The sequence below is a fragment of the Portunus trituberculatus genome, chromosome 21 (assembly GCF_017591435.1).
Source record: "Portunus trituberculatus isolate SZX2019 chromosome 21, ASM1759143v1, whole genome shotgun sequence".
NCBI lineage: Eukaryota > Metazoa > Arthropoda > Malacostraca > Decapoda > Portunidae > Portunus > Portunus trituberculatus.
The window spans coordinates 14,686,685-14,701,050 of record NC_059275.1 but is presented as its reverse complement, the minus strand read 5'-3'; the positions used below and the strand labels follow the sequence as shown (position 1 = coordinate 14,701,050).

The following is a 14,366-nucleotide window of genomic DNA, read 5'->3' as shown; positions in this document are numbered from 1 at the left end:
TTCTTTTTTTTTTTCGTCTTTTTAGCCTTGACATTGTTCAGTAAGGCGTGGCAGTTGTGATGGTAGTGGTGATATGGCGCGAGGTGACTTCACGACCAGCTGTTACGTGGAAACCTTATAGAAGATGGTCAGACTAGTCACTGTGCCATCACCATCACCATCACCAACACCACCATTACTATAACCGCCTTTTTCATCATTATTCACCATCATCTTCATTATCACCACTTCTCATATCACTATTGTCACCATCACAACCATTACCACTACCACCATCAGATTCATCACCATCATACCCATAGTGTTAACAGATTATGGAAAAAACTTTAATCACAATGTAACTTAAACTACAAATCGCCATTCAGACAAATATTAAACCGTCTTGAAATAATCGCCACATCACCTTATAATACCGAGGCCAGAAGCAGCAGCGGTACAGTAACACCACCAGCATGAATTACCTCACATAATATAAACAGATGTTGTCATGGTAAACTCCCAAAGAAAGGGAAGGTGGACGGAAAACCAAGACTTAAGAGAGAAATTTTGATGGAGGTGGTGACAGTGGTGACGGTGGTGGTGGTGGTGGTGGTGGTGGTGGTGGTGGTGGTGGAGAGAAAAAATGTCATGGTCATAGCATTAGTAATGGCAGGAGTGGTGGCGCAAGAGGATTAGAATTAATACACACATTCGTTCGAGCGCACTCGCACGCTCTTTCTCTCTCTTTCTCTCGCGCACACACACACACACACACACACACACACACACACACACACACACACACACACACACACACACACACACACACACACACACACACACACACACACACACACACACACACACACACACACACACACACACACACACACACACACACACACACACACACACACACACACACACACACACATCCGCTTGGATTCATTAATTGGTCTGCGTTCAGTCCAAACCACGTCTGCATCCTCTCAATTAAAGTGAAACAGGGACCGTTCCGCTCCAGGAATGGTTATGGGATGCATCTGAGCTGAGCCACATAAACAGACAGACGGACAGAATTGCAGATAGATAGGCAGGCAAGCAGGAACTTAATCGTAGTTTAAGAAAAAAAAATAATAAATAAATAAATAAATAATCATTGAAAGAGACAAATAAGCAATATTGTTTATATATAGACAGGTAAACAGACATAATTGTAAACAAACAAACGGAATTGAAGTCACAGATTAAAAGACACGCATAACTGTGAATAGACGCACAGACTAATGTAGAGACAAATTAACGTGAATATAATTAAGGGATAGACGGACAAAGCGAGGAATAGACCATTACGAAGATACAGAAATAGACAAAGATAAAAAGACAGAGATACATTAGCAAAATGTACCATACAAACACACAGGAAAAAAAAAAAGATAGGTAAACAGAGAGATAACCGAGTGACAAGACAAATGAACAAAACCAAGGACATAATAACTCACACACACACACACACACACACACACACACACACACACACACACACACACACACACACACACACACACACACACACACACACACACACACACACACACACACACACACACACACACACACACACACACACACACACACAGACATACATACACACTGAACGAGGCGTAGTACTGGATCTACTGAGGGACGAAATGTAATATTTAATGTAACAATGAGAGAGAGAGAGAGAGAGAGAGAGAGAGAGAGAGAGAGAGAGAGAGAGAGAGAGAGAGATTAACTTCGCCTCACCAAAACACGCTCCAATACCGCAAGGTCACCACAGCTGCTGCTCTTCTTCGGCTTCCTCTCTCTCTCTCTCTCTCTCTCTCTCTCTCTCTCTCTCTCTCTCTCTCTCTCTCTCTCTCTCTCTCTCTCTCTCTCTCTCTCTCTCTCTGTCTCTCTCTCTCTCTCTCTGTGTGTGTGTGTGTGTGTGTGTGTGTGTGTGTGTGTGTGTATGTGTGTCACACTACCGTCATATAAGTTCCATGGATGTCAGCTTGGCTAAAAATAAGATCTGACGAACTTAATAAACTTGCTAAAATGTAAATGTGTTTGGAAAGTTGCAATTAGAAAGTCGATTTGTCCAGGTAAATTGTTCTTAATTGATTCGTGCATTAAATGGAGCGCGGTGGGATCGGCCGAGGAGCAACGCAATCAAGTCGACTGTTATTGCTTGAAGATGTTCCCAAGCAATGTGCGGCGAGTTAGATACCTTCCATTGCGTAGTGAACATCTGGCGACGTAACATAAGGAGCTCATGTGTGATGTTTTTTTATGTGCCGCGTGTACTGTCCAGGTCAGGTGAAGGCGCCTACCGGTGTCAGCATCGTGCAGGCTGCGGCTACCTTGCCCACCACTCGATCCGCATCGTCATCTGGCTTTCGTAACTGTAAGTGGATAACGAATCGTGATTAATAAGATATATGTGTAATGGATCAGAACGGTATTGGGGACACAATTCTCGTACCTCTGGCGTCCCGCGGCGGGTGGCGGGGAGGCAGAAGGCAGTGAGGCCTCAGTCACCCGCGCCACCACCCTGAGGCCGCCCTGTTACCGGCCGCTGAGTTTTCCATGTTTTCGTAACATCTGTGTCGCCGGTTTTTGGGTGTCGCTCATAAATAACAGAGGGCTTGTCAGACTCGCTGCCCGCGACACTCCAGGCAGGTGTTTTCATGCCACGTGTCAGCGGGATGGCCTGAACGCCACTCTCACTCCTACTCCTCCTTGGCTGTACCAACAGTGTGTGTTTAGTGCCATCATGAAAGGAGTCACCGCACCTACACAATGGAAATAAAAGAACGAGCAGCATTGGCGGTGGAGCCATGCTGATGGCCGCGGTGGTGCCCCGCGACACGGTGGTCACCTACAAGCCGCCTCGGGGCACCAAGGTCAACCTCAGCACCGCCAACCACGTGGCTCTGGCCGACACGGGTAGCGCGCGTGTGAAGGGTGACCTTGTCCCCGAGGAAGAACGATCCCTTTCCCTTCCTACCAGAGGTCGAGCAAAGTCCCCCCTGGTGCAACAATGTCCTGCTGCCACCAGTCACCTCATCACCGCCGAGCTCAACCACTGCACGGGCTCACTTTCCAGCCTGTGCCACACCTCGGGCAATGGCGTCTTGCCCCACATGGCCCGGCCGGCCTTTACAAGGTCTGCCACACTCCGCTCTGCCAACGGGCCCCTGAGGTCAAGTAGCATCAGTGGCGCCCTCGACCGGCCAGCCAGCCCGGCTAAGCTGCAAAGATCCTTCAGTAGAACCCCAAGCGCCAGCAGCGATACGAATGACTCTCGACCGAGCAGCATCCACAGCACCGCCACTGAGGAGCTCAACATGGCGGTGCCTCCCGAGGATGAGGGCGAGAAGGTGGAGGAAGAGAAGCTACTCAAAAACCCACGGGTGGTTATGCTCAAGTCCAACAGCTTGACCTTCACACCAGTCATCGTGCAGCAGCAGCCTCCTCAGAAGGACCAGCATGGCTGCCCGCGGCCCCTCACTCCGACCACCGTGAACCTGCAGCAGCGCCGCTCAGGCCTCATGGTGGACCCGACCCGCCGGGCGTGCTATCGTGCCAACAAGAGTGTCTCCTTTGACTGTGAGACTCGGACAGAAACGTTCGAGACTGAAATGACAGAATCTGAGACCGACGAACGGGAGTTTGTACAGCTAATGGGCCACTACGACCGGCGACCACACGTGCGGCTGCCCATCTCTCACGACGACGAGTATTGTCCGCCGGGCAAGGAGGAGCAGGACTTCCTTCCTAAGGTGCTGTGCTTTGCCCTGGCGCTCGTCATCACTGGCGGCATTCTGTACGGCCTCAATGTTATCATCTCTCGCATGAACATGAATCTCTTCTCCGCCTGAGGACGCTTGTCGAGGTGAGACTTCCTCTCCCATGCCATTAGAAAAAAATCGATCCTTCTTTTGTAGACTGAATAACATTTACATTTACCTTAATGGTGCGCTCAGTCTTGTCGGCACATACAAACTTTTCCCTCCTTAGCGCTACATTTCTTACGAATCAATCCCACCGTAAGCCTACGGTGGGCCCTGTACTGCTTGGAGGCCCGGTGGGAGCCTGGCCGCCACGCATTTAATCCCCCCCAGAGATGTTGATGAAGCCTATTCACAAGTCGACCTAGAACTTCCACCCTGTATCTGTCTGGCCGCGCTGTGCCGCCACACATAATATGTGCTTTACATCTTCAGAAAGACTTTGTGATATTTGATATTTATTAGAACACAACCAAATTAAATTGTCATATTTATAGGTTATATTATAGTATACTTTGAACGTCTAGGAGTCCAGTGTTATCAAGCTTGCAGGTGTAGGCTATGTCTGCACTAGCAGTTGTACTTCTTGGATACTCAAACATGTCACAAGGACGCAGCTACTGTAATCTAATGCTGGTGAGCGTCGACAGGTGTCTCTAGCTGGCTATGTGTCGCGGGCTGGCGGTGACGTACTCCCCCACTGCTCATGTGGCTGATTATTGGCCTTCTGTCTGCACCTGGGACACCTTTATTGGCCTCGCATTAGGTCTTTCAGGTGGAAGTGAGGGAGTGGGGAAGCCTCATCACTGACACCAGTACCCACATTCTGCCTTAAGCCCGCCCCAGCAACGCCCACCGTGCTCCCTTCACCTCTGTATCCACTCACCCACACCTCTGCTCACTATAGAAATTAGATGGAGAGACAAAAAAGAAAGAAGACAGACAGCTACATACTTCTTGCGTTCAATTCTGCAAGTAAGCGATGTTTTCACTAGGTCACCAAATCCGATTAAGAAGCCTCACGTCGCCTTGCATAATGGAACGCTTTGCAAAATTTAGAGTCACAGACCTGGACGAAAATGCCTTGGTAACTGGTATGTCAGGGGTGGACAGCAAAAAGTAGAAAGAAAGAACGCTGTAACAAGAATTAATTGAGGGAGGAGAGTAAGGATTGAATACTATTTCAAACCGGGTGACAGAGAAGTCTAGTGGGAATAATTGTTAATTCCTTTATTAGTAAGGACTCCAAACAGAAGACAACTGGAAGTACTAGCGGGACACTACTAGGAAGATGCACGATGGTTAAGAGGAACGCAGTAGGGAACCATTGCTTGTCCGGCAGAGGGATTCTATGCTGGGATTAAGGGCAATGGGAAGCCACGGAGAGCTGGACACCGATAGCTTTGTGTGGCTGTGAATGGAGGTGTCAAGAGTCTCCCGTAACACAATGCGATGAGCGGTGAGGGAAGTAGAGGGACGGGAGGAGAAGCCTTGGTAAATGAGGGGGAATAACCTTGCCAACTCCATGCGTCACTCACCCCAGCTCGACCCGTCCCCGTGACAGGGAGAGGAAGGGTTCCCTGCAGCACCAGCCGTGGAGTTCGTTTACTCTGTCTTAAAAATGTTGAAAATTTCCCGATTATGATGAATATTCCTAAAATTAACTAGTTTTCCTTATATTTAGAGATGAAGGTTGTAACTTAACTGTTTGCATTGATTACATTAACTACATAATATATAGGAAAATATAACATCATAGACATAATTTATAGACATACTTTTGTGGGTGACACCATGTGGCATCATTATACATAATATATATTCATACAACGAAATGAAAGTTCCCTGGAGACACACAAGCGAATCATGACTTTCAATACAACAACACAGCAGATAAAACACAAAACAGTTAAGAATGAATGACGCAATCTTCTCAACACAATACACTCAACAAACAATAGCAACACAAACTTAAACAAACTAAAAATTGCACACAAACTCACATCACACGCACACACTAGAAATAATACTCAGCTTTTTCTTTTTAGACTTACCAAGAGAAGTAATAGATTGTTTTTTACTCTAAACACATTTTTATCTTGAGTAATTGTTACATGAAATACTAATAAGAATACGAGCAATAAAAAGACTAAACCTCTCGACCCACTTCAAGGGAACGTAACTAAAAATACACACATCCATTATGCTTTATAAATTGCTTAAGGTTGCCAGTCCACCTGTTTTATTACCTGGATATGGAGAGAGAGAGAGAGAGAGAGAGAGAGAGAGAGAGAGAGAGAGAGAGAGAGAGAGAGAGAGAGAGAGAGAGAGAGAGAGGGAGGTGAAGGAAGAGGAGAGCTCAGCGGTGATGGAAGAGCGGTAAGGGAAAAGGGAACGAACGGTAAGATAAGGTGAGATGATTTGACACAAAAAAAAAGGGAAAAAGAGAGATAAGAGAGGACATTAAGGGAAAGGGAAAGAGAGGAAGAAATGGTGTGACAGAGAGAAAACAGTGGAGAAAAGGAAAGTGAAAGCAAAATGGAAGAGTGTGAGGCAGATTTATGACCAATTATGGGGAACAGAAACATACAGTAGCCAATATACACTCCCATTTTTCGTGTCCTGGTTCACCTGAAGCTATTCACGGTTCTGTGGTTCACGTGGCCTTGCTTCTCTGTGGCGGGACGCGTGGTGAGGGAGTGAAGTAGTCTGCTAACAAGACCAGTGACAGCTTCCCGAACATGTCATTCCTCGTGATGTAAACTAATTGCTTCCGTCAGTCTAATATTTTCATCATTTCGGACTAAAACGAATGTGGTGATTGAGACCTCGCCTAATGATCGAGTCTTCCTCCCGTCGCGTGCAGCTTCGGGGAATCAAATAAGGTGAGTTTTTATCTATGGCCTTGGAGTGATGGCAGGGAGATAAGTGAACCTCAGAGATCAATAGACACACGGGAAAATGAGCAGAAGGTTTCACTCGTTCTTTAGCTTCGTGTTTTGTTTGTGTGTTCTAAAGCTTATGATGGGGAACTATGTATTTACTGAGGTCATCTGATCGACTTTTTTGTTTTATTGATTTAAATGAATTTGATGTCAACAACTGTCTTCACACATCTTCACACAGCCTTCTTTTTCCTCCTCTCACCTAATCCTCTCACCTCTTTATTCTTCGATATTTTTTTTTTTTTTTAGTAGTAATATCAACGTACCTTCACCAATTTTCACCATCCCTCTCCCTTCAATTCTTCTTCCTTCCCTTGTTCCTCATCATTTCATCTCCCTATACTCTATCATTTTTCTTTTTCTCCTTCCATCCCTGTCCTTCCTAGTAGTTGTTTCCTTCGTCTTCTCACCTCCTTATCTTTCTTTATATTGGTTCTTTTTTTTTTTTTTTTTTTTTTTGCATTTTAACTTAGTGTTGTATTATTTCCTTTCATTTCCCTCTCTCTTCTCTTGGCATCATATCATCGTTTTTGCCTCATCATACTTCAGTGGTTTGTTCTGCGTCTAACCCATGAGCCACTACTTGTATGATGGTATTAAAATCAAGGCCGTATACTGTAACTCAACCTCGGCGCTCTTCCCCATACCATTCGGATGTTAAAGTATGGTGAATATCTCTTACTTCTTCTCACGGCACCAGAGTTTCCACAATTCACCTTCCACACTTTTCCTAAGGTGTTGATTTTTTTTTTACTCTTAATCATATATTGGGTATTTCTTTAAAAGCTAAGCCAGTCCAGATTCGAACCAGGTTTCGTCAGTTCGTAGCTAGGTACACCAGTTACTGCACCACGGAGATGCTTATGTCACTAATAGGCTTCATATAAATGAATGATGAATACATATAGTAAATCTTGTTATCCATCACACGTATTTCTCTTGCCTCTCCCTACCTTCCCAACATCGTGTCCTCGATTCTAATTCGGTTGCGGTGTGGCTTTGATGTGTGTGTGTGTGTGTGTGTGTGTGTGTGTGTGTGTGTGTGTGTGTGTGTGTGTGTGTGTGTGTGTGTGTGTGTGTGTGTGTGTGTGTGTGTGTGTCAGCTGAAATTTCTATATATTATCATACTTATACATATTCTTATGTACCTACATTTATGTATTCTAAGTCTATAAAACCCCATGGTGGTATCCGATTTTCCGATACCGTGTGTGTGTGTGTGTGTGTGTGTGTGTGTGTGTGTGTGTGTGTGTGTGTGTGTGTGTGTGTGTGTGTGTGTGTGTGTGTGTTATCTTTCGTCATCATAATTTTTTAATCTTCTATCACCACCATCAAAATCTCATCACCTCACCCCATCATCATTACTGTCATCATCACCATCACTGTCACCATCTCTTCACCACAACTCACCTCTACCTTTTCGCCGGCAGGATGAAGTTATCACGGAGTCGCTGAAGGTGTTCGAGGGCCTGTAGTTCGCTGGGGGTGCGGCTGCCGAGGCGCCGACGCAGGAAAACGACCGAGAAAACGAAAGCCAGAAGGAAGAAAAGGAAAGCAAATCGAAGGTAGAAGAAATCATAAAGGAAAAAGAAATACTTGTAATCGAAAAGAAACAAGAGATTGTGAAGGAAAAAGAGCTTGAGAAAGAAAAGGAAAGTGCCATGAGCAGTAAAGATACAAGCAGCAGCACTGGGTTGCGGGCCGATGTGGATTCCCTCCTCGACCACTCCCCTTCACGCTGCATGGTGAGGTCTCGTCTCCTGCCGCTCCCCTTACGGCCCCTACTACAGGAATATTCCACCAGTGACCCTGCAGCCGCCAGAGGTCACCAGAAACCCGCCTACGAGTTTCCGGAAGTGACAGTGATACACACGCGTACAGACCCAATACTGTTCGCAAATGCTCAAAACTCTCCGTATGAAGTTGAAACAGAACTTGGGTGTCACTCGCGTAGCTTTACTGAGAGCAGTATTACCAGACCTGCTGCGCCCCGCAGCGCCCGCAGGCACACCTCCCCCTTGCGTCCTTGGCTCCAGTGACTCTCCTCGATGCTGGCGGGACGGGTGCAAGGGAGCCTGGTACCTCCCGGCGCCCACCTCCTCTTCCCCCCAGGAAACCGCCAGTAGTGTGGTGTAGTTGTCGAGGTGTTACTGCAAGCACAATGTCGCTCTGCTATGCTCGCTTAAGGCTCAAGCGTTAGACTCGAGTTGGTATGAAGTGAGCGTAAGTCGTAGGCTGACTTAACAATCAATTTGTATAAAGACATACACATAACGATAATATAAATACATAAATACATTTTAGTGTTTCGCGATAAAAAAAATAAATAAATAATTCTTTCCAGGTTTTCATAACGTAGAGATCATTCTTTATTTTTCCCGTTTTTTCGTATATTATTATTATCAATCTTTCGTCTTCAGGGTATCATCAAAACTAATCTTTAATACTGACCTCGTTGTTCGATTTGCTGATGACGGTCAAGTGTGAGCGTGTCGGCACTCCGCGGGGCACGAGGCGCCGGCAGCGGCGGCGGCGGCGGCGGCGGCGGCGGCGGAGCGGCAAGGATGCTACTGGTGCGTTTGTAGCAGCGCCCGGAAGGAGAGGGTGAGGGAGGTGGATACATTCTCTCTCTCTCTCTCTCTCTCTCTCTCTCTCTCTCTCTCTCTCTCTCTCTCTCTCTCTGCACTACATTCACTTTCCATCACCTTCAGTTATCAGGCAATTTTAGTGTTGCCTTCTAACCTCGCAGCTTGTTCGACTTGCTTTTTTTTATATTTCTATCCCCTCCACCCAGCCGGTGTGTCTTAGATCTCTCTTTCGCCTTGTTCCAGCATGGCTGCCCCTCGCCTCTCCCAGCACAACCCTGACCCTCTCACGTCCGCATCGTTAGCGTTACCACCATCCCCACCAGCACAGTCACCCATCTCTCCTAGCCGCGTGCTACTGTTTGTTCTGGACCTGTGTGGTGCGCTACAGATGATCATCAATAAGGAATAACTTCACTAGTACCCGCTCGCCTTCACAGTTTCCGTAGTATACAAAGAGGGATTTTGTGGCGACGCATGCAGCTCCCTCACGGAGACGAGAGATGGGAGTGCGGGGTGTGGTGGCGGTGGTGGTAGTGGTGGTGGTGGTGTGCAGTGTCGCGCGTACTGTGAGGAATGAACGTGATATATGAGTGTGTAGGAAATGCAAAAGCAAATGCACTGAGACTCCAGTGTTCTCGTCGCGCCTTTAGCGAATAATGGGAAACCTGAGACAGGAAAGAGTGGCGTCTCTCATCTAGCAACTCGGCGTGTGTCCGCTATTCTCTCGTTACTAAAGGATAGGCCTCCATGCGCCACAATCAGGTTTTGGCTTCATTCATTTTAGTAGTCACAGTTTCGGGAGGCGTCTCGGTGTGCCGTCAGGGCAGCAAGAGCCGACGCTTTTTGTACGCGAGGGAGTTGCCGCCGCTGCCACAGAAACTTGACTTTGTGTTTTAAATTGAGGTGTTTGAAGCAATATGTTTTGCTATAGAATGTTAGAATTCAGGGTATTTAACATTCTGCTATGATAAGGTAGCTATTCTAGCCATAGACCACAGCAGTTTATGGAAGTTAATAAGTCGCATTAAAATTAAGTCACGTTCCCTATGAGGAATTCTCTAGAGTTTTAATTCCTTTAGGCAATAATTAAATGTAGAATTCCAATGCTTATAGATAAGTACATCAAGAGGAATTAACTATAAAGCGGCAGTTCTAGAGCTTGTGTAGCCGTTAGACAACACAAAGACGATACCTGAAGTTTACTCGTAAACGTTGTCAGTGTTAAGACAAAGTTATGAATTCTCCACTCTGTTTCACTATCGGGTGGCCGGCCCTCAATGAGGGCCGCACGCCCGCCCCATTAGTGCGTCATGTGTGTGCGAGGCGTGGTGTGAGTGTCAAGGTAACCCCAACACTGGCGTGGGCTTCCTGCAAGCTGTGTCTTCCCTTGAGTAATACCTCCACTGCGGATCCTTCGCTCCTCGCTCCTCACCGCCCTCACAACACCCCGGTAGTCGAGGAGACACCTGGCTCTTAAGTCTTCCTAGATGTTAGTCAGCTAGTAACTCTTGTGTTTCAAGTAACAAGTAACATGTCTGAAATACGGTGCTGCTCTTCCTCGGGGATAACAAGTCAACGGTACTCGGGCCCCGGGCACCTGCCGGGCCGCTGCCCCGGGTGACGATACCTGCTGACGAGCCGCCGCTGCCAGGCAGGCAGGAGGGGCTTGGCAGCAGTCCTGCACGGCTCCCGAACACAAACAGAACGACCCCAAACGGAAGTTCAGTCAATTGGCAGATGTTCATGTGTTCTTTGCACTACTTACGGCCACCATTGTCAAGGGAAGACACAGAGCAACCAACTGCTCAAAATCAAAGGAAGAAGAAATTAAGGCGATGGTTCAACATAATCAAAAAAAACAAGGCAGAAGGACTGTGTCGTAGGATTTTATAAGGTTCAGTTATACAAAGTAATACGTTCCGCCTCAGCCACGGGTCACGTGACGGGTGACGCGTGGCTCCTCGTGTACCCGGCGCCAACACCCATCAGACCCGACCCGCCGTCAGGTCCGTGCTGTTTCCGCGGATTCTGTTATTGATGTCAAAGACGTATGTGGTAATAAACTACAGCTCTGGCAATAAATCTCTTGGGGATGTTGATGCATCTTTTTATCATATTAATTAATCTTGATGCAGTTTTTCCCGTCGTGAGGTTATACGGCTGTTGGTTGTGACGGGCCGGCTGTGCTGTCATCATGAATGGTCACCGTGTTCGTTTGTTATAATGGCAGTAGCGCCGAATAAGAAGGAGGAACACCGCCCGGAGACATTGTCAAGAAAGCAATAACCGCCGCGGCCCGGGATCTTGGTTACTTGCGGTCCCGACGCCGAGACTCTGCGCCGCGGCGCGACTCACAAACAGCCTGGACGCTCGTTCCCTTCACCCTCAAGACAAGCCGCTGCTCCGGCGATCATCTTCGAGACTCACATAACTACTACACTTTATTTATAGTCTCTGATTTCATTTCACACACACACACACACACACACACACACACACACACACACACACACACACACACGTTTCTTTCACCCTGCAATCAGAACCTCAGGCTTACTGTGCAAAACAAGTGAGTGAGAACCTCCAGTGACGCATCAGGTGCTCGCCGGAGATAGTCCTGTCGGCGCCGCTCACCAGTGACTGATGGCATTCTTTAAAAGCTTCATAGTCAAGTGAAGGAGTCGAAATTCATGTTAATTTTAGTGTGAAGTGATTATTAGAAGCGCCTGATTTGCTTCTCGGGTTATGCTTGGTTTATCATACATATGTGCATTATCCTCGGCAATACCAGACAATCTCATTTTTGTAATTCATTGTAAGAAAATTTTTAGATATATCTGGAATGTCTCCCTGAGTCCTTCTTCCTTCCTGCCGCCGCCTCGTGCGTGGGCGCGGGGCCGCTCAGGTACGCCTCCGCCTCCCTCGCGGCTGCTCTTGGTATTAAGGGCTGTGGATGGTCAGTTGCTACTCTGTCAAGCTTCCATTGTTCGGAAGATTATACTTCTAGTCCTCCCTGTGTGCACCATTTTATAGATTTCCCAGTGTTCGTGTATTTTTTACATTTTAGAACGTATCTCGACCTCGTGTTAACATTGCAAGTTTGTGTAAACTGTTGCCTCTTCGATTCCAAGATGAGTTTGAGAATGATTCAGATAAGAGTTATGTTAAAGTACATGTCTTTTCCACTGAAAAGTTGCAAACCATCGCTACTGACGTGTGTGAGTGGTCAAATGCAGCACTTGTTACTGACAGTCACATCGTGGCGTCCCAAGCCGAGGAGCGTGACGGCCAGTCTGGCGCCTCAAGATGTTGACACTTGCAGCTTTTTATATATGACACTATGTTAAATGTTATCGATACTGACCCTTGTCCTTCATTACGCTGCGTATTTTTATAATGTAATTTCAGACTAGCTTGTTGCTTAATTGAGGTTGTTTTGCATGAGCCGCACGTCCCCAAGAATGGTTGTGAAACACCAGCACGAGGCAGCTCAGGGGACGTGCCCCACGCTGCTATTGTTCTGTCTGTGACCAAGACTCAAGGCAGCGTCTGTCCGTGCTCGTGGCATCCACTGTATAGAAACAATTTGTTCCTGTTACTGTAGGACGCCAGCACTTGTGAAGAAAACACCTCGTGAATCTGTACTTCTCTAAGGCACAAAGTTACGCTCCTTACAGTTTCTTCAGCCACTAAGATTGCATGTAAGATCTGAGTGTTTCTTGGGAACGCTGGATTACGAGACAGCCACCGTGTGGTTCCTCGGCCAGGGCTCCGAACTCTAAGGGAGCCTTACAGCCTGTCAATGTGTGTTGTCTAAAGTTACTGAGAACTGCTGCTCCCTGGTAGTGGTTGGTAGATAGTGAAGAGCGCCAGGCCACAGAATATAATGTTACAGACCTGTTTCCGCCTGATGTTAAGTTCAAGCAGTCTACGAGGCCTCACGATCACCTTCCTGTCGTCACCTCATGCATCCCTACCTCCTCCAGTCCTTCCTGCTCCCTCCATAGCATCCACCCTGTATCTTCCCTAAATACCTGAAGAAACTGGCTTGAGTGAAATGTGCTGAATGAGCCAAGTAAAGGCTTCTTGTCACCAGGTGTTTCCCTTCACAGGCAAGACGCGGTGTGTCCTTTGCGTATCAGAGAGTGATCAAGAAAATCTTGGACACTATTGTAATTCCATCAGTCTTTCGATCAAAAATACACTCACGAGCCATAATGTAGTCCGTAGTTCACCACGATCAGGTCTGGGTGGTGAGGGTCTGGTGCTCCTCTGCTGGCTTGGAGTCGCATGAAGTGGTGGTGCGAGTGTCAATGGGTTAATTGCCATGATTGTGGAGCCGCGTCCAGAGGAATGCCCAGCCCTCACCTCTGAGTTGATCTAAGTGTGTTTTTCTTTCTTTCTTTTTTTCATCATATCAAAACTGTGGCTCTTCATCGTACCTACGTTCCCTACATTAAACAGAGGATCTTCATAACATACTTGTGCACCATGTTTACAAAACTGTGAAGCTTTCATATTAATTTTCATCAATGTTCTCTTTCGCTCACTGCCTTCAATTTTGCCTTCACCGCGGCTACTCCAGACGGCCGTGCCTGCGGCCACCTCAGTCCCGCCTTGCAGGAAGCAGCAGTCAGGTCTCCTCACAAGTTTGGGTAATTTGTGCCGCGGACTGACGGCCAATGCCTCCTGTATTCTCGCAGGATTTTGTCTTGCATTAATTTGTTTACTTACTAATTATTTTTTTATCGTCACCGTGATGAGTCTCCCTGGCCGAGAGTGTGCCGCCCTCTCCCCGACTCACGATGCTCCCGCTGTAATGGTCGTCCCCTCACTCCCCACCCCCCATCCCCCGCCCCACCCGCCCTCACCCCGTTCATCCTCACATTCGGCTTTTTTTTCTTTTTTTCTAACGTGCGCTCTGAAACATATGTAAATATGAATGGTCAGCTGTAAATATTTGTTACATGAAATTTTATTCTACTCCGTTGAAGAAAATTATCATGACTTGTTCCGAATAAAGCTCATTAAACATAGAG

General features: G+C 47.0%; 1 protein-coding gene across 5 annotated transcripts in view; it reads left to right on the top strand.

The window, feature by feature from the left end:
* LOC123507026 (calsenilin-like) overlaps positions 1 to 14,366 on the top strand; it is a 228,853-nt gene extending 214,487 nt beyond the window's left edge. For 4 of the 5 annotated variants that reach the window (XM_045259526.1, XM_045259525.1, XM_045259528.1 and 1 more), the window contains one exon: positions 8,170 to 14,366. In XM_045259526.1, the coding sequence (XP_045115461.1) occupies positions 8,170 to 8,214 (45 nt within the window). In that variant the 3' untranslated portion in view covers positions 8,215 to 14,366. Of the gene's footprint in view, positions 1 to 2,315; positions 3,899 to 8,169 lie in introns of those variants that run through there. The other variant, XM_045259524.1, reaches the window with a different exon arrangement.